The 22,662-nt window shown below is 42.8% G+C and overlaps 1 protein-coding gene across 10 annotated transcripts in view; it reads right to left on the bottom strand.

Moving 5' to 3' along the window:
- Nucleotides 1-22,662, bottom strand: part of adgrl2b.1 (adhesion G protein-coupled receptor L2b, tandem duplicate 1) — a 158,904-nt gene that overhangs the window by 55,087 nt on the left and 81,155 nt on the right. For 7 of the 10 annotated variants that reach the window (XM_019879094.1, XM_019879095.1, XM_019879096.1 and 4 more), the window contains exons 4-6: nucleotides 18,811-18,920; nucleotides 16,765-16,779; nucleotides 13,095-13,895 (exon numbers count right to left, since the gene is read on the bottom strand). In XM_019879094.1, coding sequence (XP_019734653.1) covers nucleotides 13,095-13,895; nucleotides 16,765-16,779; nucleotides 18,811-18,920 — 926 coding nt within the window. The remainder of the gene's footprint in view (nucleotides 1-13,094; nucleotides 13,896-16,764; nucleotides 16,780-18,810; nucleotides 18,921-22,662) is intronic. The other 3 variants (XM_019879090.1, XM_019879098.1, XM_019879097.1) reach the window with 1 other exon arrangement.

The following is a 22,662-nucleotide window of genomic DNA, read 5'->3' as shown; positions in this document are numbered from 1 at the left end:
CAGAGATTGTCATGATTGCGTTCTTGTGCGTCTTCAGCAGGTGGCAGACGCAGGCCTTCCCTTCAGTGTGCAAACCTGCTGCCAATGTCCATTAGCCAAGTATTTAAGGACTGACAAACTGACTCCAGTTTGTCGGATTATTGACCTTGTTGCTGCTCTTGCTCAAGTGTTTGTTTTCTAGACCTCTCGCTCCCCGTCGTAGTCCTCCTTGTTCACTTATTTCCATGTTTTTGGAAGTATAGTCCTGTTTAGTCATTTGATTCCACCTTTGTTTTGCCGTGTGAATTGGACTCCTGTCATTTCGTTTGGTATTCTCGGTTCATTAGCCGGAGTCAAACAAATATTTTTGTGTTGGAGTTTTGTTTGGTGCCCATGTTTGTGGGATCCGATCTGCTACTCAGTTCATTCCGAACTGTGACAGAGATGGCATCAAATCATTTGGTCAAGTCAAGTCCCGTGATATGCAAAGTGCTACTGGTCCAGTGACCTTGATAATGTAGTCTTACCTTGGCCTTCACAAAGAGAGAAGGTCAAATCATGATGTTGTGGGTCATTTTATCTAACCTGTGTGTATGCATATTCGGGTCATGAGCAAATCGGCGGTCACTCGAATTGAGATGTGAATTACATGCATGTTAAAGACAAAAGCCAAATCAGAAACTTTAAGGTAGAATGAAAAGCACGTTATCACGCATGCTCGAGTCACAAGAACGTTTGCCTGGCAACGCATGCGATGCATGTAAGTACTCATAGAAAAGTCTAACCATGTTGATTCAACACAGGATTTTGTTGGCAGAGGAGGGTCAATTTCTAACAGAATGTTTTAACAACAAAGCAAATGAAAACTGTCGTTTCTGGCTTTCGTTTCCAAGACAACAATGTTCCAGCTCAAGTTGAGAACTCAGCCACTGTTACTAAAACAGCAAATTCAGACAAGGTCCAAAACTGTGATCGGTTCCCAAATAATGTCACTGGCGAATCAATTAATACAATAATAGCATACCATTGTACTGAGAAATCCTGCTCACTTATCATAATTCACAAAGAAAACATCCCCGGCAGCGGTAATAAGAAAGTGCAACCACGTTGTTTCAAGCCAGCAGTCGGGTCAGTTTCAAAAAGAAAACGGTGTCATTTCGGCTGCTGTTTCCATGACAATTGTGTTTTGGCTAACGTTGTGATCCTACATTCTGGTACAAAGGCACTTCAATTTAAATGCAATCCAAATAAAACTGTGACCATTGCACAAACAATGTTGGCAGCAGATGGTCGACAGCGAAGCCAATGCATTGGCATGGTTTTCACCAGCCATAACAAAAATATCCATTATACAATGAACAATTGAGCCAATCCATCTTACTAATGATAAAACATAATGAAACCATCCATGGTGGAGCATATACAGTGTAAACCGCGCCAATTCAATCTACGGGATATAAAAGACTACAAGAGGTTGCAAATGGTCTCATTTTGGACATTCGCTTCCATGATGACGTTTTGGACCCATGGCGCTGGCCACTTAGCGTGCAAAGTCATCGCCAGCGACTTGCCGTGGTGTTCGCAACACAGCATTTTCATCCATTTTCGCAGGACCCTTTGAATAGTTGCCAATGCCGTGTGAAGAAAAAGCATTTCAACATTCCAGATTTGACTATGTTGTCATGTAAATGCTCCCCAAAGCATTCATTTGCGCTTCTTATTCTATTTCGTTTTCCTGTCTGTTGAGTCATTTTTCCATTTGTGCGAGCCAAGCAGAAGTCTGCATCCTCTCGATGAGCCAAGTAATGATTGAGATGAGTGAGCATGCCGCGTGCAGCTCCACAATATGTCGATACTTGGCATTCTTTTACCCCCGCAGCAGACGCAAGGGGCAGGCTGCCTCGCATGCGTATCCCGTCCGAGCCCAGCAGCTGCCCAATGCTATTTACGGCACAGATCGATTGGTCCTCCAAAATGGTTTTTATTTTTATACTGCAGTGTTTTAAGACTTCTTCCTGTACTCCCCTAAATGATTTCCGGAAAGGAGGCCTGTAAAAGAGCAAGATATAATTGCAAACTGCCTGTGAAGGAAAGCAGCCTAAAAAAAAAAAAAGTACTCTGTCAAACTCAGGAAATAAAAAAGAAATCACCCAGTCTTGCCTTGACATTGTTCGAGACCTATACAGACTTACAGATCATAATCTGCTGAGTTGGCTTTCTTTATCCTGGCCCATGTTAGGCATCTATAGTTGGTGGCAAGGACGATTGTTGTTACGATGACTTTTGATTGTGTCAAATTGAAAACGGAGCACATTACTTGACCCTGACCAAAAGAGGTCTTGTTGTTTCAGTTGATTTCTTAAAATTGCAGCTACAATGGGGAGCAGCGGAGTGCTCTGCCATAACAGTTTCACCTGCTTTCACGGTTACACCAGCTTCCTCACGCACTGCCAAAACATGCAAGTTCCGTTCGTTTAAAACTCTACATGTTGTCAAACGGTGGGAATGTGATGATGAAAGTGATAAATATTCACTGAAATGATGCCTTTACTACTGCGACAGCGTAGGTTGGTCATAAGACTACAGCGCATTATGACTTACTCCGTTCAGTCTCTGACGTAGGAACTGACCTCTGTTGTAAAGCGAGTACCGCCTGTATTCTGTTATGAAATAAACAGCAGGGCCTCTATTCCTACTAAAGACTCCCGTTGGCTTGTTAAGAGATAGCATAGTAAGATGATGATTGCATTTTACCTTACTTACATGACCGATATGGGCACTTCGGCACACGCAATTTCCTTTTGATAGCAAGCATAACTCACCCTCGTAGTCGTGTGAGAGCACTTGTCGGACTGAACTGCGCCAATTAGTGCCAGTCACTCTCAAGAGGCGCTAAAGTCACTCTTCTACGTGCAATACGACACCAAAGCCCCATGGCCAACAGTGTACCAAGTGTGAGTAATGTAGGAGTTAGACACCAAATAAACGTCACTTAAATGATGAAGGGGAATCATTGAAGTGATGAAGCATGATGAAGGTTGATCTCTTTATAGCTTTCCAGAAACATTTACGAGGATTGCAAAACATTTCAAAATCATCCATGTTCCAACATTTCTGTCATTTGTGTGGTGGTTGTGCTAATGTGACATGTTAATTTTCCTCATTTGCAAACATGCTATCAACAATGGCAACCTGTCCGACCAGACACGGGGATAAATGGCTCGTAAGCCGCCTAATAACGGTTATTTAGTGCCAAAAAATGACAAATGAGAAGCCCAACAATTTGCTCTAATTGTTTTAAATTAAAAAAAGATGTATCATCCAGGACTAATCTTCTTTGTGTCATGGCAAATAAAAGGCAAATATTCCCTCCATAATGAGCATCATTCATATTCACAAAGTAGTCCAAAAGAGGAACATTATGGTGACAAAGATGAGAAAACAGGCAATGGTGAGGTTCGAATGTGGATATTTTGACGTATATACACGGTACACAAAGTGAATAAACTGTATGGGTATGACTTAGTCTATGTCTTAATCTTAAAAGCCATTTACTGTATTAATGGATTGGAAAAGCTCCTGTGCATTTTGGATTGGCTGTTACATCTGTGACATTGCAACGCCATGATTCGACAATTCAAACTTGAAATCGTAGTAAATGCAGTAGTTTGGCCGCTCATGGAAACTAGTGGCAGAACCCGGCACACTTCACGACAGTTCAGTCAATTTCGTTCGGTGCGGCCTAAGACTGATTTTCTTTTTTTATGGTATGTGGCTAATGCTAGCTAAGCGCATCGCCAAAGCCAAGATGACAGCTGCTTGTTGTGCCTTTAAATACATTAGACTTCCAGTTGTAAAGTGTAAATCTACAATCAAATGCCAATTGTTTTCATAAATTGACGCTCCAGTCAAAATGATCGACAAGTAGATCCATTTCAAACCACAGGAGGGAGTAAAGATGGTTGTTGGTTAGCCTTCATTTGCAGATATAAACTAACTACAGTTGCTCTTTTTGCCTTTTTCACCTCGAGCAAGAGCTGGTAATTAATGACAGCGAAACAAATCCCACAAGACATGAATTTTACATCAGGCCTTTCTCTTTCTTCAACGCCGTTCCGCTTTTCAGTCGAGGTTTTGTGGCGTGGAAGGCAGAAAGAGACATGAGGATTCATGTGCCCTTGCTAACTTCGGAATATTATTTCTGGAGATGAAAAAGCGGCCTGTCCACCGGCCATGACACTTCTTTAAAGACCAGCAGACAGAAAAAGCTCCACTAGACCTGCATCTGGTGTCATGTGCGTGTAATTTATGATGCTTGAAAGTGAATTTGGTCGAGTTGCAGACATAGCACATTCAGGGAAAAAAAGGCTAGCCAGCTCACAATAAAAACAAATGCATTGAGGCAGAAAGACATCTCCATAAATAGTGGCTCAGTATTTACTCAACTGCAGATGGGTGGAGTGAACGGCCATTTTTCGGAATATGTTCCTGGTATATTACAATTCGAGACAAGGGAAACTCGAGTTTGAAACCAAAATAGTGCTGTCGCTCTTGGAACATAAACAGGAACACAAAAAATATTGCGGAGTGACCAAACGTCAAAGTCCATTGTACAAATGTCAAACTCAAGGCCCGGGGGCCAGATCTGGCCCGCCACATCATTTTATGTGGCCCGCGAAAGCAAATCAAAGATGTCAGCTTTCATGATAATTGCTAAAATCTCTACCAAAATTTCAAATTCTCATTTGTAATAAATAAGAGTGATACTGTCAGCATTTTTTTGTGAACAAACCCTTCATTACAGTAACTTAAACAATAGGTGAATAAATCGTTATTCTTGACTTCTTTATATGGTTTCAGTCATAATGGCCCCCCAAGGGAAACTAACTAAAATCTGGCCTGCGACAAAAATGTGTTTGACAACCCTGGTCTATAGGGACACTAATCATTGTCTTCTCATTACATAATACTCAGCAGGGCCTAATTTACTGTAAATAAATCTAAGAGACGGTCAAATGGGTTCAGCAGTTAACGCTTTCATGTCAATGTAAGAATAACAGTGACTCGACCCTCTAAAAGCTTGCGCAAATTCGGATTTTGCCATGCTACGACGTTTCAGAAAAAATACACCTGTTGCTGAACCTTACCTTTAGTTTATAAATATTACGAAATACATTACTAAATTACATGATGTGAAATCGTTTTTTAATGATGTGCAAGCTTTGAATAATTAGCAAAACTATCTGAGGCACATACCATAGTATGTGCTGCTGTTTTGGTGCGCAACATAAAGATGCTATCTCCATCCAAATGTGGGATAATTTTTGTGCAGGGAAACCATTCTCAACATTGTGATAAGAGAAAGATACTTTGTACAAGTGAAATCTGAAGGCTGTAACGAGTAGGTGTTTCTGTTTGGGTCAGCAACAGAGTTTGCTGCCACAAGGATGAATGCAGATGCACACAACATCGCAGAGCAACAGCACATAAAACTCTATTGGAAGGCTAATCATTGTTCAAGTTACTGTCTGAGAGATGCGCCTTGGTGAGTTCTGCATTTTGGCAGAGTGACCACATGTTGTGGTCTACTGCAATGTGAATTGCGGCGTCTGTACATGGAAAAATTACCTTAACGCTCAGGTTACAGGGTGCGTTAAAGGGTTAAATACATCGCAGTCAGACTGCTGTGTATTCAATTGCAAGAAGTCTATCAACTTTCGCTGATGGAAAAGGGAAGCATATTTTTGTCTTTTTGTGTCTTGAGTGGATGACTAATTGGGACATGGCGTACGGTGAACTCTCTACCCGGCTGCTTTCAAAAAAATAAGTGTCGACAAGCAGAACTGCGGCGAAGATTAATGCATTCTTGCAACTCCAAGGCTTACCTGGAGGCATCGTTCAGGGATGTGCAAGTAAATCAGAGTGCGGCATGAGTGGCATGCGCATTTGGTTGTGAAGAGAAGCACGCAGGGAAAGTCAGGTTTAGTTTGACATTTCAATTCACAGCGGACACCCCCATTTGTGCTGATGATACGGCAGCAGCTTATGCCGAGCAGCCGTTCATTTTGAGGGCCCGTATTGAATGTTACCTGAAAGGCAAGTTAAGGTGACCGTATCGCTCCTTGTTGGTTTGAAACTATCCTGCCAATTACTGACTCTTTTTCTGAATTATTCCTTCTTTAAAGAAACCAGTTTGTGTCTTCCTTCGTTTAACACAGCAGTGGCTTCACAGATGCCGGCTGCCTTTGATGTTTATTGGACCCAATTGATCGATCGGAGCTGTTTTGTGCTCGTAATTCAGCTGCAGACATTTTCTTTTAATGACGCGTGAACTGCCTGCAACAATAAGCGGAGTGATCGATAAGGAAACTGATGTTTGCTAATCACATCAGTCAAGAGCGGAATTAGGAAGAGTGCATGACTGCAAACACAAGCACGACGCAAAACCAACAAGGTGAACAATGATTAACTCTGCCAAGAAGGCTTTCTTGTCATCATCGAGCAGATTTTGTGAAAGCTACTTAGCTTTGTTCAAGGCGGAGCAAGAATAAGGAAGGAATGACCATGAATTCCAATTGGTTAAGAAACCAGATAAAGATGCAGTTCAAGCAATGTTTTTTTTTTTTTTTGTTCACAAGTTCGCCTGACACATCTCTCAGATAACACAGAAGAAGTCGGGTATGTATCAATGTGATCACTGAAATTATCAATGTTTGGCCTTGGTGGAGGTCTGCGCTTTCGTCAAGTCTGTGAAGACTGCAGCAGATTGAACGCATCAGGCGGAGCGAGACATGCTAACCAAGAACTTTGCCCCCCGCCCTCTTTTTTTGGGTGGTAGTGGTGGGGGGGCTGGGTTCACTTCTGAAAATACAATCATGAAAAACCAATAAATGGGACCAAAACCCTCAAACAGATAACGGAGGAGAAAGAGGATCTCTCATATTAGCTTCTTGAGACACATTTTATCAGAGAAAACAGCAACAGCATTCAAGAGTTGGACTGTAATACTGGATCGCCCTGAGATAAGGCACGGCAATAGGCTACGTTTATGATAACTTTGTCACTTGAGTGACCAGGAGTGGCTTCCGTCTCACCTCCTGATTCAACTCACTTGCAACCACCCCAATTGACCAAGCAGTAGAAATAGTACCTGGTTTCGCCAATGGATAAGTGAGCAGATACCGTGCAAATGTGATTCACAAGCGCCACACTTGTTGTCAGCTTGGATCGTTTTTGCATTTTGCGACATGAAATGACACGCTGTCGCATGGTAATGACATTTGAACAAAGAAAAAGACACTTTGGAGCTTCGTTGGACAATGAATCTTAACGACTGCAATTAATTTCCTTTCCGCCTGGAGTGGCCCCCTTGGTTCCATGCACTGACATTACTTCACCGTCATTAGATTATCCTGCAGAATCAGTCGTTCCACGAGGAGGGAACGTTGCCGGCTGCCATTAATCCTAAAGACGTAGAAGGTGTACATCTGGCCAATTATTTTCAAGTGGTGGCCCACCAGGGCAGAGATACTCTCTCTCACGACATTTCAAGAATGTGCCCATAGAAGGGAAAAAAAAAAACATGCAGTGGGCGACACTGCGTGCCACCAAGTCGCATCTCTTATTTAAACCGATAAAGGTAGCGCTACTACTTCAGTTGGATGAATAAAATCATGAAGCGTGTTCAGTCTGCTCCTTTGACGGAATGCACCGTTCCTGCCGCTTCGAGGTAATGTGGTATTTATGTTTACTGAGGCATAACGGTAGCTGAGAGAGCATATAAAGCAGTCATTGGAAAAGCTCCGCAAAGGCCAGTTTCTTCTTCCTTCTCCCTCCTTCACGCAGCCTCTTTTGAGACAAGGAAAGGTGATTATGATCATACATTTGTTCATTACATTCATGTACATCTGAATGGTAACAGCGGAGCAGGCAGAAAAACTCATGACAAGTAGTCTTCACGCCATGCACGGCATCAAGCTCTTCAGTTTGTTTGGCAAAAGCAGATCCATACTTGGGGTGCGGGGGGGTGGTATTTGAGCCCCCGGCCCTTCTTCCTGGGCGTGCGGGGTTTTGGCGCTGGACAGATTCCAGGTTCCAGCGGGAAAACAAACAGACGTGTTGACAAGAGGCCAGAGTTCAGGAGCACACAGCCCCCATTGAGGCGTCGACGACAAGTCCCTTCGACAAGGCCGCGTCGGCAATCGCATTTCCATCTGGCATCCAGAGGTGCCGGTTCCTAATGTGGAAGCGCAACCTGATACGCGGGCATGACGTCAAATCGGGTCAACAGTCCCCCCGCCACCCCCCCTTTCACCAAGCAGGCTTAGCTCGGTTTATTGAGGACAGATAATTGCAGCTATAATCGGACAGATGTAAAGTCAGTTCTCTGTTCTTAAATGAGCCTAAAACGGCAAGCAACAGACACATTTGGTACTCTTGTTAAAAGAGATCCCATTCAAATATCACTGAAAATGATATTTTTGATCCCCATCCTCCAGTAAAATTTCACACAGCTGCTTGCTGTCACGATAAGGGTGTGATGCCATGAGTTAATTTTGCCACTTGGCTGTGTTAAATGTACATTCTATTTGCCGGGTTAAAATCATTGTGAAACAATTTAAATATCGTTTTCTATTCCTTAAATGAGTCTCTAAAATAAGAAAGGATTACTCACAAACTGAGACATAATTGATCAGAGCGACGGAAAGGCCCATCGAAAATGCAATTTTCTATCGCACATTTATCTTGAATTAAGAAATATGTGTACCAGTTACTGCTATTTTTCCAATTCAAATTATGCAACAAAATTCCACGCCTTTTACTGCTTCCTGTAAAGGGTGTCTTTCCATCGGAATGATAAGTGTGTGCTGCAATGAAGTCAATTTGGGTCAAGGTGTTTCTGCACTATGCAGGCTTAGCTCAGCTCAGTGAGGACGAATAATAGTGGCCATCGTCGGTCTGAGGCAAAGTCACCTATGTCACCTCTCAACACTTCAAAGATCGATCAACATGGAAATGATGTGCTTTTTTTTGTCCATTTTGGCTGTACATGAAATTTATCAGACATTCATTTTAAAAACTTTTTGGGAGGGGGCTCAATTGTCATCCTCATTCCTATTGATTCCCAATGGGACATTCAACAAAACTGTTTGGTTGTTTTTAGTTCTCATATCTAGTTGTCATACATTTGCTTATTATTAATAAGAGATTGATTTTGGGAGGGGGCTCAATTGTCATCCTCATTCCTATTCATTCCCAATGGGACATTCAACAAAACTGTTAGGTTGATTGTTTTTAGTTCTCATATCTAGTTGTCATACATTTGCTTATTATTAATAATAGATTGATTATGTCAAACAAGTTCAGTGTGCCTTCAACAGCCCTCATCCTTTAGGTTGGACACACCCATGCATTAGATTCCCAATGGGCGAGCGGGGAGATCCTTGGGAAACGTGCAGAGAACTGAAACCAACGCTTCTCCTCGTTCTCCCTGGTACCCGAATTGAGTCTCCTGTCTCCTCCTTGTGTTTTATGTCTGAATGTCAAATTGATGGACCTGACAAAAACAGATTCTCTGCATTCCCATTCCATAGTCAAAACATTCATCTTATTTAATTCACCTTGGGAACAATTTTCAAGTTGCCAAAAATTTCCATTGACCAAAAATTCAACATTTTCGCCACTCAAATTCCCACAAAAAGTCCCTATATATTTCCAATGACACATTCAAAAAAACACACGATTGTTCCCATTGGAAATTCAAAATATTCAGCACAATTAAGTCACCGATTTTTCAACATCTCTAAATGTCCATGTCCCACCAAACATCATTTAATATCAGTTCATATCGATCCATCCATCCATTTTCCAATACGCTTATCCTCACAAGGCGTGCTGGAGCCTATCCTAGTTGTCTTCGGGCAGTAGGCGGGGGACACCCTGAACTGGTTGCCAGCCAGTCTCAGGGCACACAGAGATTAACAACCATCCACGCTCATACTCACACCTAGGGACAATGTAGAGAGTTCAATCAGCCGCCCATGCATGTTTTTGGAATGTGGGAGGAAACTGGTAGTACCCGGAGAAAACCCACGCGAGCCCGGGGAGAACATGCAAACTCCACACAGGGAGGCCGGAGCTGGAATTGAACATGGTACCGCTGCACTGTGAGGTTGACGTGCTACCCACTGGACCACCGGGCCGCCTCATTTCATATCATCCAGCATCATTCAACTGCATTCCACATCCATAATTCCTTCATTCAGCATTTCAGCATTCACACACAATTCCTCCAGAAATGTCCAATGTCGAGCTCAACAATACAATCTTTTTTTTTTAAATCCAGTATTTGATGTACTATATTCGATTTGGCAGAATTCTTCAACCAAGTTACGCATGCTTTACGCATACAATAATTAACACTGATTACAAAAATATACTGCGAAGAGAGAGGTAATTACACAAATACACAAACAAACATTTCCTCTGGTGGCCTTGATGCTGCCGCGGCAACCAAATTTGATGTGAAGGAGATGAGGAGAAGCTGTGTCACAAAGCTCACCAATACTTCTCAGACATATTCCCGGCATGCAAGGCAGGGTTCAAGAGGCTAGTTATGAAAACGGTTTGGGGTAGGGCCAGGGATTAAGGAATGTGATAGTGACCGAGCCTCAGATGGGAATATTCCCTTGCTCGCCTCATTGTAATCAAGAAGAAGATTTTAGTGGCGATGCAATCGCCCTGGGAGAGAGCCCTCATCGCGAGCCCTCATCGCGAGCCCTCATCGCGAGGTCAATCTGTCAGTTCTGATTGGATTCTTGACACACCCAACCCTCCCCTCTTTTGTTATTTTTTCTTAAGGCACAAGTGTCGAACTCAAGGCCCGGGGGCCAGATCTGGCCCGCCACATCATTTTATGTGGCCCGCGAAAGTAGATCATGTGTGTCAACTTCCATAATCATTTCTAAAGTCTCTACCAAAATGTCAAATTGTCAGGTGTAATAAATAACAGTGAGATTTTGCGATCATTTTCTGACCCTGTTTAAACTCACTTGAACAATAACAAACAACAAACATAAAATTGACTGATTTCAAAACTACTAATCCATCAATTGTTGTGTACAAGTAATACTGTAATACTATGTGATGATTAAAGATTAAGACGTAACTCGAAAGTGGCCCGCGACAAAAATGAGTTTGACACCGCTGGCTGAAGGCAAGGTAAACACATCATGACAATCTGTCCAAATTAGAGTATTTTCCAACACCTACATTGTGGGTTATATTCAGAGAGATTTTTCCCTGCCTGATCGTATTGAAAAGCAATCGGGGGTTGCCGATCATAATCTCGATTCTGTTCAATACCTATGATCAGACAGATAGACGTGGGTAGCGTGCTGCTAACAATGGGTTGGGCCGAGACATGGGCTCCGTGATTGTGACATGAAACGAAATGACAAGCCAATTCCGATGCCACCAACAACAGCTCGTGCAGTTGTCTCCTAAGTCATTCACCCCAAACAAAATTCATTCATTACGGTAATATTTCGACCCCAAAATGGCTCCTTGCTTGAGACATGCTGACAACGCAGACTTCAAAGTTAAGGCTATTGGTTACGCAGTTGAACACAGAAATAGAGGAGTGGCAAGAGAGTTCAACGTTAACGAGTCAATGTTATAACTTGCTGTTGGTTAAGTGAACTTTGTCGCTGCTTTATTCAATACGTTTGACATCTGATCGTTATTTCTGTTGCCGTTTCTAGTGGATGCATTGTAGATTGCGACTTATAATGCGGTGCGCCCGATGTATGAAAAAAATTTACAAAATAGGCCATTCGTTGAAGGTGCGCCTCATAATCCAGTGCGCCTTTTAGTGTGGAAAATATGGTATTTGGTTGGTGTGATGTGTTGATCGTCACGAGGACACCACGTTCTAAAAGTAGTAAGAACATGCATGCCCATTTTTTCCTCCCACATGTTTGGGGTGTCTCACATTTGAAATATCAGTTAAGATGTTAAAAATGGGGAAATGTGTATCCTTCTTGAGTCTTACAAGCCTTCAGGCTGACACTTGCGCTTTCTGCTGTCTCCCCGGAGAAAGATTTTCCGAAGGACATTTCAGACCGAGGGAGGCAGAAGGGTGCGCGTGTGCCTTTCAAGGTTACGTCCACAGTATCAGTGTACAGTGACAAGGAAATCATGCAAAACAAACCAAAAAGCCAAGGCCGGAGTAAAAGTGAACCACCACATTGGGGGACAACTATATTAAGGAGCAGGACTATTCCTGCAGGTCTCCACAAATGTTGCAGATGGGACTGTGTAGCCTCATTAGCTGAGCCGGCCATGAATAATAACTCAACCTCATACTGGTAGGATTACAATAACAAGCTCACCAGAGCATCATTCTGCAGCTAATACAAGTGCATTTGCTTACCTTGGAGTCAACTCAAGATGTTGCTGTTGATTCTTGAGGGATTCAAATGATTGCGCAGACGACTGCTTAGCCTTATCAAAAACTTGGTTAGCTTGGGCTTTAGGAAACTCTGAAAAGCTCTCTGGACAACGTGACAAGACAACAAAGTATAAAAACTGCAGATTTATGACGAAAATGACTTCATGGCTTTATAAAATGCCGAGTTTGTTTGAGGTCTTGGAAATGGAAACAAAACAACAAAATAAAAAATAAAAAAATCAATTTCCCTTTGACAACTTCCAAATACACGCCGTGCTCTCCTCACAGGTGATTCATGTGGGGTTGTTTTTTTTTTCAACTCCCACTGCTTTATCGTTTTTCTCTTTTCATCTGTAAAAACAGGGGACTGAAAAAGACAACCCGGCCGACTCCGAATCGCCCTGTTGGTGATTGTTTTTGTGTGTCTCTTGGACGGGTTATGTTTGTTCCATTTCATTGCATATTCTGGTAAAAAGACAATAATGCTAGCATGATTCTGATTCTGACCTCTTGGAGCCGACATATGTATGACATATGCAGGTGACCTCATAGCTTTATCCAGAAATAAAATTAATTTGGGTTATATGATGGGTTTTGGAAATTAAAACAAAACTCTCCCCTCTGGATAACAGGAAATAAAGACATTCAAGAACAAAACCATTACCTTCAACGGGATCCGGCGGCGTGAAGTCGAGATCGTAGCGGAGGATGTAAAAGTTATTCCACACATAAAGCTGATTGTCCCTGGGGTTGTAATCCACAGCCGTGATGTACTGGTACTGGTTGGGGAAGTCGATGTCCGTGTACTCGCCTTGGTTCAACTTGGTGTTGTAAACGTAGTCGATCTGGCTTCCTCCACCGTCGCCCTCGCTCTCCTCGTAGGTGGAGCGCACCACGTGGAGCACGCCGCACACCATGAAGGCGTTGGAGGCCGAGCGCTTGTCGTAAACCGTGTCCCACGTGGCCTCGAAGCGCAGCGTGTACGGGTTGAGCTGGCTCACCACGATGCGCCCGTTGTTCTGCTCCGTGGCGTAGATGACCCACAGGCCCCTCTCATCCACCGCCAGGTCGATGTCCGTCTTGCCGCCCCAGCGGTACGGCGAAGTGTCGTGGTAGTTGGCGTTGTTGACGATGGCCTCGCCGCTTTTGATCCGTGTGCGCAGGTCAAACTTGACAATATTTCGTGTGCGCTCTTTGTTGAAGAAGATGGCGCCGTCGTAGGCCACAAAGCCAGTTCCGTCCACCCGGTGGGGCAATTTATATGTGGTGGTCTGCCGGTTGTTTTGGAAGTCCTCCAGGGAGGCGTACTCGATGAGAGTGTCCGTGCGATACGGCGTCCAGGGCATGAAGAACACCTTGTCCCCGGCTTGCAGCGGGTCTTTGCACCAGGACCCCGCTTGCTGCTCCGCCTCATACAGGAAAGTGGTGTCGCCGACGCCCTTCAGGGTCCCAGGACAAATGAAGACTAGCGAAACAGAGAAGAAGAAAGTCATGCTCGTGACAATCAAGGATCAGTCACACCATTTTTTCGCTGTATACTTAAAACTGGGACTTTGGAGGGATCTTGACATATCCAGACAGAACAAAACACCATGGAAAAAGTTGAAAATCCTGTAAATGAAAGACAGCTCAAAGGGATATTGATGTTCTGTCTTTAGAATCCGATCGTAGCCCCTTTCAAACTGGCCATCCAACGTGGCCCCTAAAGGAGCCCCAATCAGTATCACGTATCCTAAAGAGACTTGCGATGCAAAATGTGAAGCTTTATTTGCCTATGCTAACTGTGGGTGCAGCACGACAGAGAAATGTTACTATTTTTTTTTAGGGCTTCTCCATGAAAAAGTGTCTAAGAGGCCACGTTCTTGAGAAATATTGCCCTGAGACTGGGCTCACTGATGTACACAAAATTTGGTGGCCATATCTATCATAACTTGACGTGATGCATGAAAAAAAGCCCAGTGTCTGAAATTGAATAGGAAGTCTGCAATTTAGTTTCAAAGCAGCCATATTGCACAGATTCAAGGGTTGGCATTCCTACCATGGAATTTGCCCAAATGAGCCTCGATCGATTGGCTAGTGACCAGTTTAGGGTTAACCCCGCCTCTCAGCCAAAGACAGATAGGAAAGGCTCCATTATGCCCGCGGCCCTCGTGACGATATGCGGTACAGGGAATGGATGGAGGGATGGAGCCCCGATCGCAAGCAGTCATCTGAGACAGGTGCGTGAAGCTCAATTTAGAAGCTTTTTTTTTTTTTTTTGCCAGCACCCATTGGAATGTTGGCAGGGCACAGCGTAATAATAAGCATGCATAAAATAATTAAAGTTTCATTACAATTAGTTTTCATTTGACGAGTTTGACTTTTCATCTTTACATTCAAATAGTTTTAATTCTTTGTTACAGAAGGTTTGTTAGTTTGTATTTTTTCCCCCAAATGTTTTAGTTGTGTTTTTATTAGTTTTATTATGAGTGTTAGTTTTTTCAAATATATGTGGCGTATTTGTCATGAACTACTGTGGAATAAAGTAAATGAAATACAGCAATACCAAAATAAATGTCTATCATGACAGGCTACATCAAAGTCTCAATCAAGAACCTATGCTCTGAAAACTAAGTCAGCCATTTTGTGTTCTTGTTCTTCCTCGGCTGGCTAAGTGGTGTGTGAGGAACCAATGTATGATGTGACTATCATAAGCCTAACAGGTGCATTGCCAACTGTGAGACCAGATTGTCAAGTTGTGCCCCAGGCGTCTAATTATCTAAATGAGGGAAACTGCAACGGCTGGTTCAACATGTACTTGTAAAATCTTGCCAGCTCTACTTCTGCATCATTGATGCACTAATTTGGTAGGAATGGCTGTGTGAAAGGGGCTGATGTCTGACGTCAAATACCACATGAAAAGCTTGTTTGGCGTACGTTGACGCATGCATGAAGCAAAAATAATTAGGCTTTACGTTTTTGTGAGAAAACATCGTCAATGGCAGCGAAGCAGATGAAAATGAAGGCGGAGGGAAAGGAACAATAGCAAAGGATTAACATCATACAACACGAAGCACTGATGGCTGAGCGAGCACATGGCCACGGTCCGGTCTAGCCAAATTCAGCTGTTTGGTACGTGAGCGATTCTTGTTCTGATGAGTCTCAGCCAGCCATCACTGCTAGTTCACAACACGTGCTATATGGTATATACTGGTGGGTGCAGGACATGCTGGGTCAAGCAAACTAAATAAGGGTTCACATTGCTTGTTCAAAGGGAATCTTTTGAATCTTCAAAGGGAATCTTTTGGAGTGCCTTCACATCTTCCATATTCATATCACAGCAAACACAGGGCGTGCTCGGATATCCAAGGTTGGCGGACGTGTCTGTCAAGACAGGGCTCATTCAATCGGCTCAAGACCAATGCCCAAAATTCAAGACAAAATCAGTTATACACTATACTATCTCAAAGTATCACAAGAGAAGCTGCCGAGATGTGCCCCAATCAGAAGCTGGCAAGGCTAAATTACAAAGCCTTAAAACCGATCCATTGAATTATATTCCTTCAACGATTTGTCATAAAAACGGAGGTTCGCGGGCCAGTTTATCACTACTTGCATATCCATTAGGTGTTCTGAAAATTTCAAGCCCCATATGAACTCTGTAAACTCAACTTTAAAGTTTAAAATCAAAAGTCAAGTTTAAAATCACCGTCCAGTTTAAGACCCAAGTTTGAGACTGTTGTCTTAAGATAAGGAGACAGGGGGCCCAAGTCTACAGGATGGGATGTACAAGGGCCACTGGGACCAAACAGTATCACCTCTGTCTTCTTTTCATTGAAATTCAAGAAATTTTGTGCCATCCAGGTTTTGATTTCTTCCAGGCAGGATAAAAGTGGCCAATGGGAGCAGATACAGTGAGAACAGCAGAGGCCCCAGAATTGAGCCCTGTGTAACACCACATGACAGAGGAGCAGTACGTGACTCAGAGCAGCCAAGGCTGACACAAAAGGTTCTGTCAGCTAAAAAGGACCTAAACCACTCAAGAGTAAATAGTAGGAAATACAGAAAACTCATTTTTCAAGGATTCATAGGATGCAAAGCCCGAGACCCTGGAAAAATCAGCACTCAACCATCTGTTTTTGTGAGTGCCTTATGTAGCTAGAAGCTCCATTGATTCATGATTGAAAAATTTGGGAGTCCATATGTGTAAACAATCCTCCTATGGGTTTAGGATTCGTCAGTGGGAGGTATGTGTGGAGGCGCTAGCGGCTGTACTCGACACCACAGAACAAGGAGAAGACAGGGGAAGGAAGGTGGAAGGAAGTTAGTGGCTGTGGACTGGGCCACTTATTTACCTTTTTGCTCCACTTCTATTCCAGGCGGTGAAAAAAAAAGGAAAGAAAAAAAAAGAGTAAAATAGGGAGAGAAACGTTATCATGAGTCATCTGGCAGGTACAAGAAGAGAATTAGTTGCGAGAGGATGCGACCGTGACATGAACTGCACACGGGCTGCTTTTTAGGGGAAGAGGAGCTGAGGGGGGGCGAAAAAAAAACAACAAGATGTTAGTTAATGAACAGTCATGCACATATTCCCTTGTGTCCTAAACTGGCAATAAAAGCCATTCAACTATAGGCGCGCGCATCTGAAAAAGCACGGCACTAATGATACAAGCTTTGAAAAAAAAATGGGGCCACTGCGCACAACATTATAATAACAGAAAGCCTGAGCTGCTGGGCGGAGAAAAGGCTGCGTGAAAAATTGCAGGTTAGACAGCAAGAGGAGGTTAGTGGCAGGAGGTGAAAGGGTGGTCTGTTTGAAAGAAAGGGAACGCACACACACAAAAAAAAAAAAGATTTTTTCTTGCAAGTGTTTACTATTCATCAACGCTAAGCACTTTCACAGGGGTGCACAAGAACCTCGGCTACGCTCGAATAAACTTGTTTCAAACAAGCGCTCAAGCGGGTTTTGCGCTCGTCATAAACGCAGATGTCCATTAGAACTCAAACAGCGACTGAAGTGAATTCACCAGTTACATTTGAGTCGGAAATCCGGCAAAATACAAGTGGCATCCCGAATAGAGCGTGTCATTTTATTCTCCAAGGTTTGGAATGATCTCTCATTTCTCTTCTTAGACAACACAGTAGATATTTACACGGTAGTTTTGTATTCTTAAAGTAATGGCAATAATAAAGCTATGCAAATCCCACAAGGGAGAATGTATGCCTTTTCTTTTCCAAATGTAGCATTCAATTAAAAATAAATGTATAATTGCAGTTAGCTATGCTGACAGACACTACAGAACAAATACACAATTAGAATTACAAAAAGTCCTAAAAATAATTTTAAAAAAAATGTGTACAATGTAGTGTCCTCTCCCCCGTTTCCGAAAGGGGAAATCAACCTCCAAATGTACTTTACATTCTGTGTATGTTCTATGTAGCCCCACTGGTCGAAACAGGGCTTTCTGTTTTCTGAAGCTAAGCCATAATTGGTTGTTGCCTGAACCCTGAGCAACTGTGTTTTCATTTTCAGTCGACAAAAAGTGGCAAAATGGCCGCCGCCTGTGATGGATAAAAAATTGTGGATTTTGCTGCTTAACTCATATTTCACAAACACATTTTATTTATCAGAATGCCGTGTTTGGACAAATGGAGGCACATTGAACATATTGTCAAGAAAATGTTTGGGTTGACTTCCCCTTTAACACTGCACGTTACAGGCCAAACCAGTAAGTGAATCCTAAAATGGGTTTGCACACTTTCTAAACAGTCTATTTGAAATAATGTCCTGTTTTTGTGTAATGAAGGGAATATTTTGTTTTTCTCATCAATTAATCAAAAATTGATGGATGCATCAATGATTAAAATGATAGTGAGCAGCACTAAAATTGGAAAACATGTAGCTAGTTCATGGGATTGGTGCTGGAATCGGTACTGGCCGATCTCACTCATGGATGATTGGTATTGGAATTGGCAGCATAAAACCCCGATTGGAACACCCCTACTAAATTCCATATGAGAGTAAACAATTTGTTTCATATACAGTGAAAAAATGTCGTATTTTTAAAACTAACATATGCAATTAATTCACCTATATTTGCAGCTCAGTATCTTAACCCCTTCAGAAAGTAGCAGTTTCAATCTAACATTAAATTACATTAAATCTATCACCAGCTAAATGAGCCGTGACGCAAGTGGACCCCTCCCCCCCATCGCTACATTTTGCCACACTCATCCCTTAGCGCGCCATTGCCATTACACCAGCGCTGTGCAGCTTGACACGTTGGCGCCCGAACACATACATTAGCACGGCGTGCTTTGTGACGAGCATGTGATGTAAAATAGCACACAACAACAACAACAAAAGTCACAGCGTCATTCATCGTGGTGGTGATACTTACTATAGGGAACACACTCATACTGGACCTCTAAGTACTTGTAGGTGCCGGGGCATGGATCGGGAAAGACATCGGAGCCAGTGACAACCACACACTGCGTACGGTTGTTGCACCTAGAAGGAATAAGACAAGATTGACGAAAGATGTCATCACCCGCAGAGAGCTCAGTAGGCACAGGTGGCGGTTGTGAGCAGTGTTCGCTCATTGTTAGGATGATGTGCAGTGCTACCTCCAAATTTCCGCGCCCTAAAAGTTGACATTGACCTGACAGGACTCTCAGCAGGTAGCTTTTTGTAAACAAAAGACTTGATCTGATTTAGATCTTGTGTTGCTGGTGCTGAGCATTTGAGTCTTTGGTGATGTTGGATGACAAGGAGATGTAGACTGCTCTCGCACTAAGCTGGGTAGCTTTCTGCAAACCTTTTTTTCCCCTGAAAGCTTTGTTCCCTGGTGCTGAAGAGTTTTGTGTAAACAAACGACTCCGTAAGGTGATGTTCTGTGACTGGTGTCTTATATTTCAGTCAATCTGTTGATGTTCACCAAGAAGGAACACTGAGTGAAGATTGCTGTGTTACCTTTCCCAATGCCCACCAGCTAAGTTTTCCACCTAACTTTTTTTCTCCTGAAAGTTTTGTTCCCTGACACAGAGCAGTTTTGCTTTAACAAAGGACTCTTTGATTACCGGTAGAGATTCTGTGACTGGTGTCGTACATTTGAGTGAGTCTATATGTTGACGTTCATTCAAGAAGGAGTGACGATTTCGACTGCTACGTCATGGGATAGCTGTTAGCTAACTCACTTTCTGCCAAACTTTTTATCCAAAGGTTTTGTTCTATTCTATTTAGCAGTTTTTGTGAACAAAGAACTCTGACTCTGATTTTATGTGACTGCTGTCATGCATTTCAGTCCATCTGTTTGATGGTGATTAACAATAAAGACTTCTCGTAACGATTAGCTTATCACGCCAGGCAGCTAGTTGTCTGCTAAACTTTTTCTGAAGAGATGACGGTGCTAGGAGAAGACATGATAGTGAGAGATGATCCCCAGACTGCAATGTTTCACTCTGCTGCAAATTTTATTTTGATAGGTTGCTCCTTTCTGGTTTGTTATCAGTCTCTAAGATGCTATCAAACTGTTTGTTTTTCAACAAATGACTTTGCAGTGATTGCCGTTGTGCATTTGAGCTCATCAATTTGTTGATGTTTGACAAGAAGGAGCACAGAGTGAGTTATGTGGAGTGCTGCATTAGCTTCTTGTGCAAGCAGCTAGCTATATGCTAGTGGACTGCTATATACTAGCAAGTGTTAACAGTGTCATGATAATGGGAGATGATCACGAGTAGTAATATGCAGTTCTGGAATTTTTAGCGCTATCAATTGTTTGATTTTGTTATATGCACATATAATTATTCAACACACTTGTATTTAAATAATTGTAAATGTGTTATGACAATGACTGATGTCACTGGTAAACTTGGAGGGGTAAACTTGGAGGCAGCACTGCAGAAGGGCTGTCGTGTGCATAAGTGCAGATATATGAAAAACAGCAGCGAAATGCACGTCAGGTATTAGCGGTGGCATTTCCTCAAACATCGGCGTCTATGGAGAGGAAAGACATTCGTTAAAGCGTCACACGGCAGGTGGCTGTGACATGTAACAGACAGACAAGAGTGTGGAGACGCTCCCCCAGCTTGTGTGCAGAAAACACATCAATGGGAGAAGAAATCGGCAACAGCGCCAATTGTAAAAGTTTGCCTTTTTTTTTCTTTTTTTGCAAATGTTTCTGGGTGCAAGTAAAGTTCAAGTTAAGAGGCAGGGGGAGTTGGAACGAGAGGAGCGGAGATGGGGGCGACGTTTGCACTTCAAACGAGTTCATTTGAGGCAGAGGGATGACAGGGGGGATAATGCGGGCAAGTCGAACTGAGGCGCACACACTAGGAAAAAAAAAAAGTGAGGCAGTGATGAATATTTTACAAGGTCAGTAGCCGTCACATCACGCATGCCGGACATACATTTAAACATTGGAGGGGATGTTTAAAAGAGCCATTAGTCATTCAAGAGGCTCCTTAAATGGGATTGTTTTGTACAACATCTTTTAGATGCGTATAAAAGCCAAGCACTACTTTCAAACACACTACTTTTGCAATGACGGAATACGCTAATCAAAAAACATTAGGATAGTCGGCTCTCGAAGAGAATGTCAGGATGACCCTCAAATGTAATGCAGGTTGATTTGACCTACTGTTAACTTTTGATTGGACATGTCCAACCGTTCAGCGTTTCAGTGCTTTTTGAACTTGCTGCTAGCTCATCAGAAGTTAAACGGCAAAATTCTTAACAGATGTTTTTGTTCTCATTTGTCATTTTCAAGGATGTCTACTTCGGCGCCTTTCTGTGACTCTTCCAGTCTCTCCCTGCCAACCTTGACTAATGAAATTTAGGTTCAGTGGCCACTTCGCACTGAGAAAATCTTGACTTGATGCCTTGGAATGAATGCTAAGATGCCGTTGATCAACTTTTAGGTGTTGTCTTGTTATGAAACGTGACCGGCGTAATGATGAAGGCTGTGTAAATACATTTATTGGGCTGTTAAAACGCTTGTGAATTGTGACATTCAGCCCATTGTTGGAGAAGCTTTTGAAAAAAAAAAAAAACACATTTGAGGTTCATCCTGAAAATTTTACCCAAAAGCCAGATGTCTCCAACTTTTTGTGAGGAGTGTATGGAAAATTGACTTATGTCGCAATGTGGTAGTGCCTGGCCACCCATCTAGTGTGAAATTACACCACACAGTCGCGGTATAAGGTAGAATGGGCAGAGGTGCTTTTGGGCCGCACTGTTCATTTGCAGTCTGGACATTGAGGTGCTGAATATTCATTCCTCCAGAGTTCTCCAATTACAACAAAGTTGTGCCATGCTGTCGTTCAGCGTTTTTTGTTTGTTTGATGGTTTGTTTTGAGGGCCAGAGGAGGGGGGCGGTTAGTCACTACACAATTCATAAAAGTCTTTTGGTTTCATGCTAGCCACATTAGCACCTGCTAGGTCAAATTCCTTTGTGTCTGCCAGTGATTTCAGTTCATCGTATCGCTCACGCCACATGGCGAGTAGCCAGGATGCGTGATGGACTGTAGCATCACATAAGAAATATTCAAGAAAGAGTTTGGGATGTGACAAACTAAAGTATTTGAGCCGACGTCTCAACTTCAGAGACTCCTCTGTGGTGTATTGAAAGGTGCACAATCCATTTCGACGTACTTAAGCTTGTTGAACTGAAAGGTTAAAAGTCTACTTATGTGCTTTGGAATTTGATGCACTGTACTCCATTCTATGGCCACTTCGATAAATCCTCGGCACAACTTAAAAGGCGGACAAAACATCCGACGTTGAGCTATACAAAGAGGAATACCCCGCCATTATCCAACTGCTTCCTATAAGTACAGCTTGTGGCTTTTTTTTACTTGTAATATCTGCGGCAGTGTTACACGGCTCGCCTGCTTACTTAAAGATTATTAATTGCTCTTTTCAAGGCGTCCCAAAAAAAAAAATTCACTCTTTATCGGTTCTTCCTACTTGGCTGCTGTTGCATGTGATTGCAGCTCTATTGCGCTTGAGCTCATTCTCGTGGTGGAGAAAGAAAAAGAAAAAAAAGAAAAAGCAAAAACACCTTTTCAATCTCCGCTGTCCTTTTGCACCTCTGACCAGGCAGGGAAGGATTTATTCTACTGCTTTATGAGTGGGTCAAAGAAGAGGTGGCAAATACCAGACAGTATTAGAAAACGCACGCGCGCACGCGAATGCACACACACACACACACACACACACACACACACACACACACACACACACACACACACAC

The sequence above is a fragment of the Hippocampus comes genome, unplaced genomic scaffold (genome assembly GCF_001891065.2).
Source record: "Hippocampus comes isolate QL1 unplaced genomic scaffold, H_comes_QL1_v1.1 scaffold85, whole genome shotgun sequence".
NCBI classification, from domain to species: Eukaryota; Metazoa; Chordata; class Actinopteri; order Syngnathiformes; family Syngnathidae; genus Hippocampus; species Hippocampus comes.
This window is presented reverse-complemented; position numbering and strand designations above follow the sequence as displayed.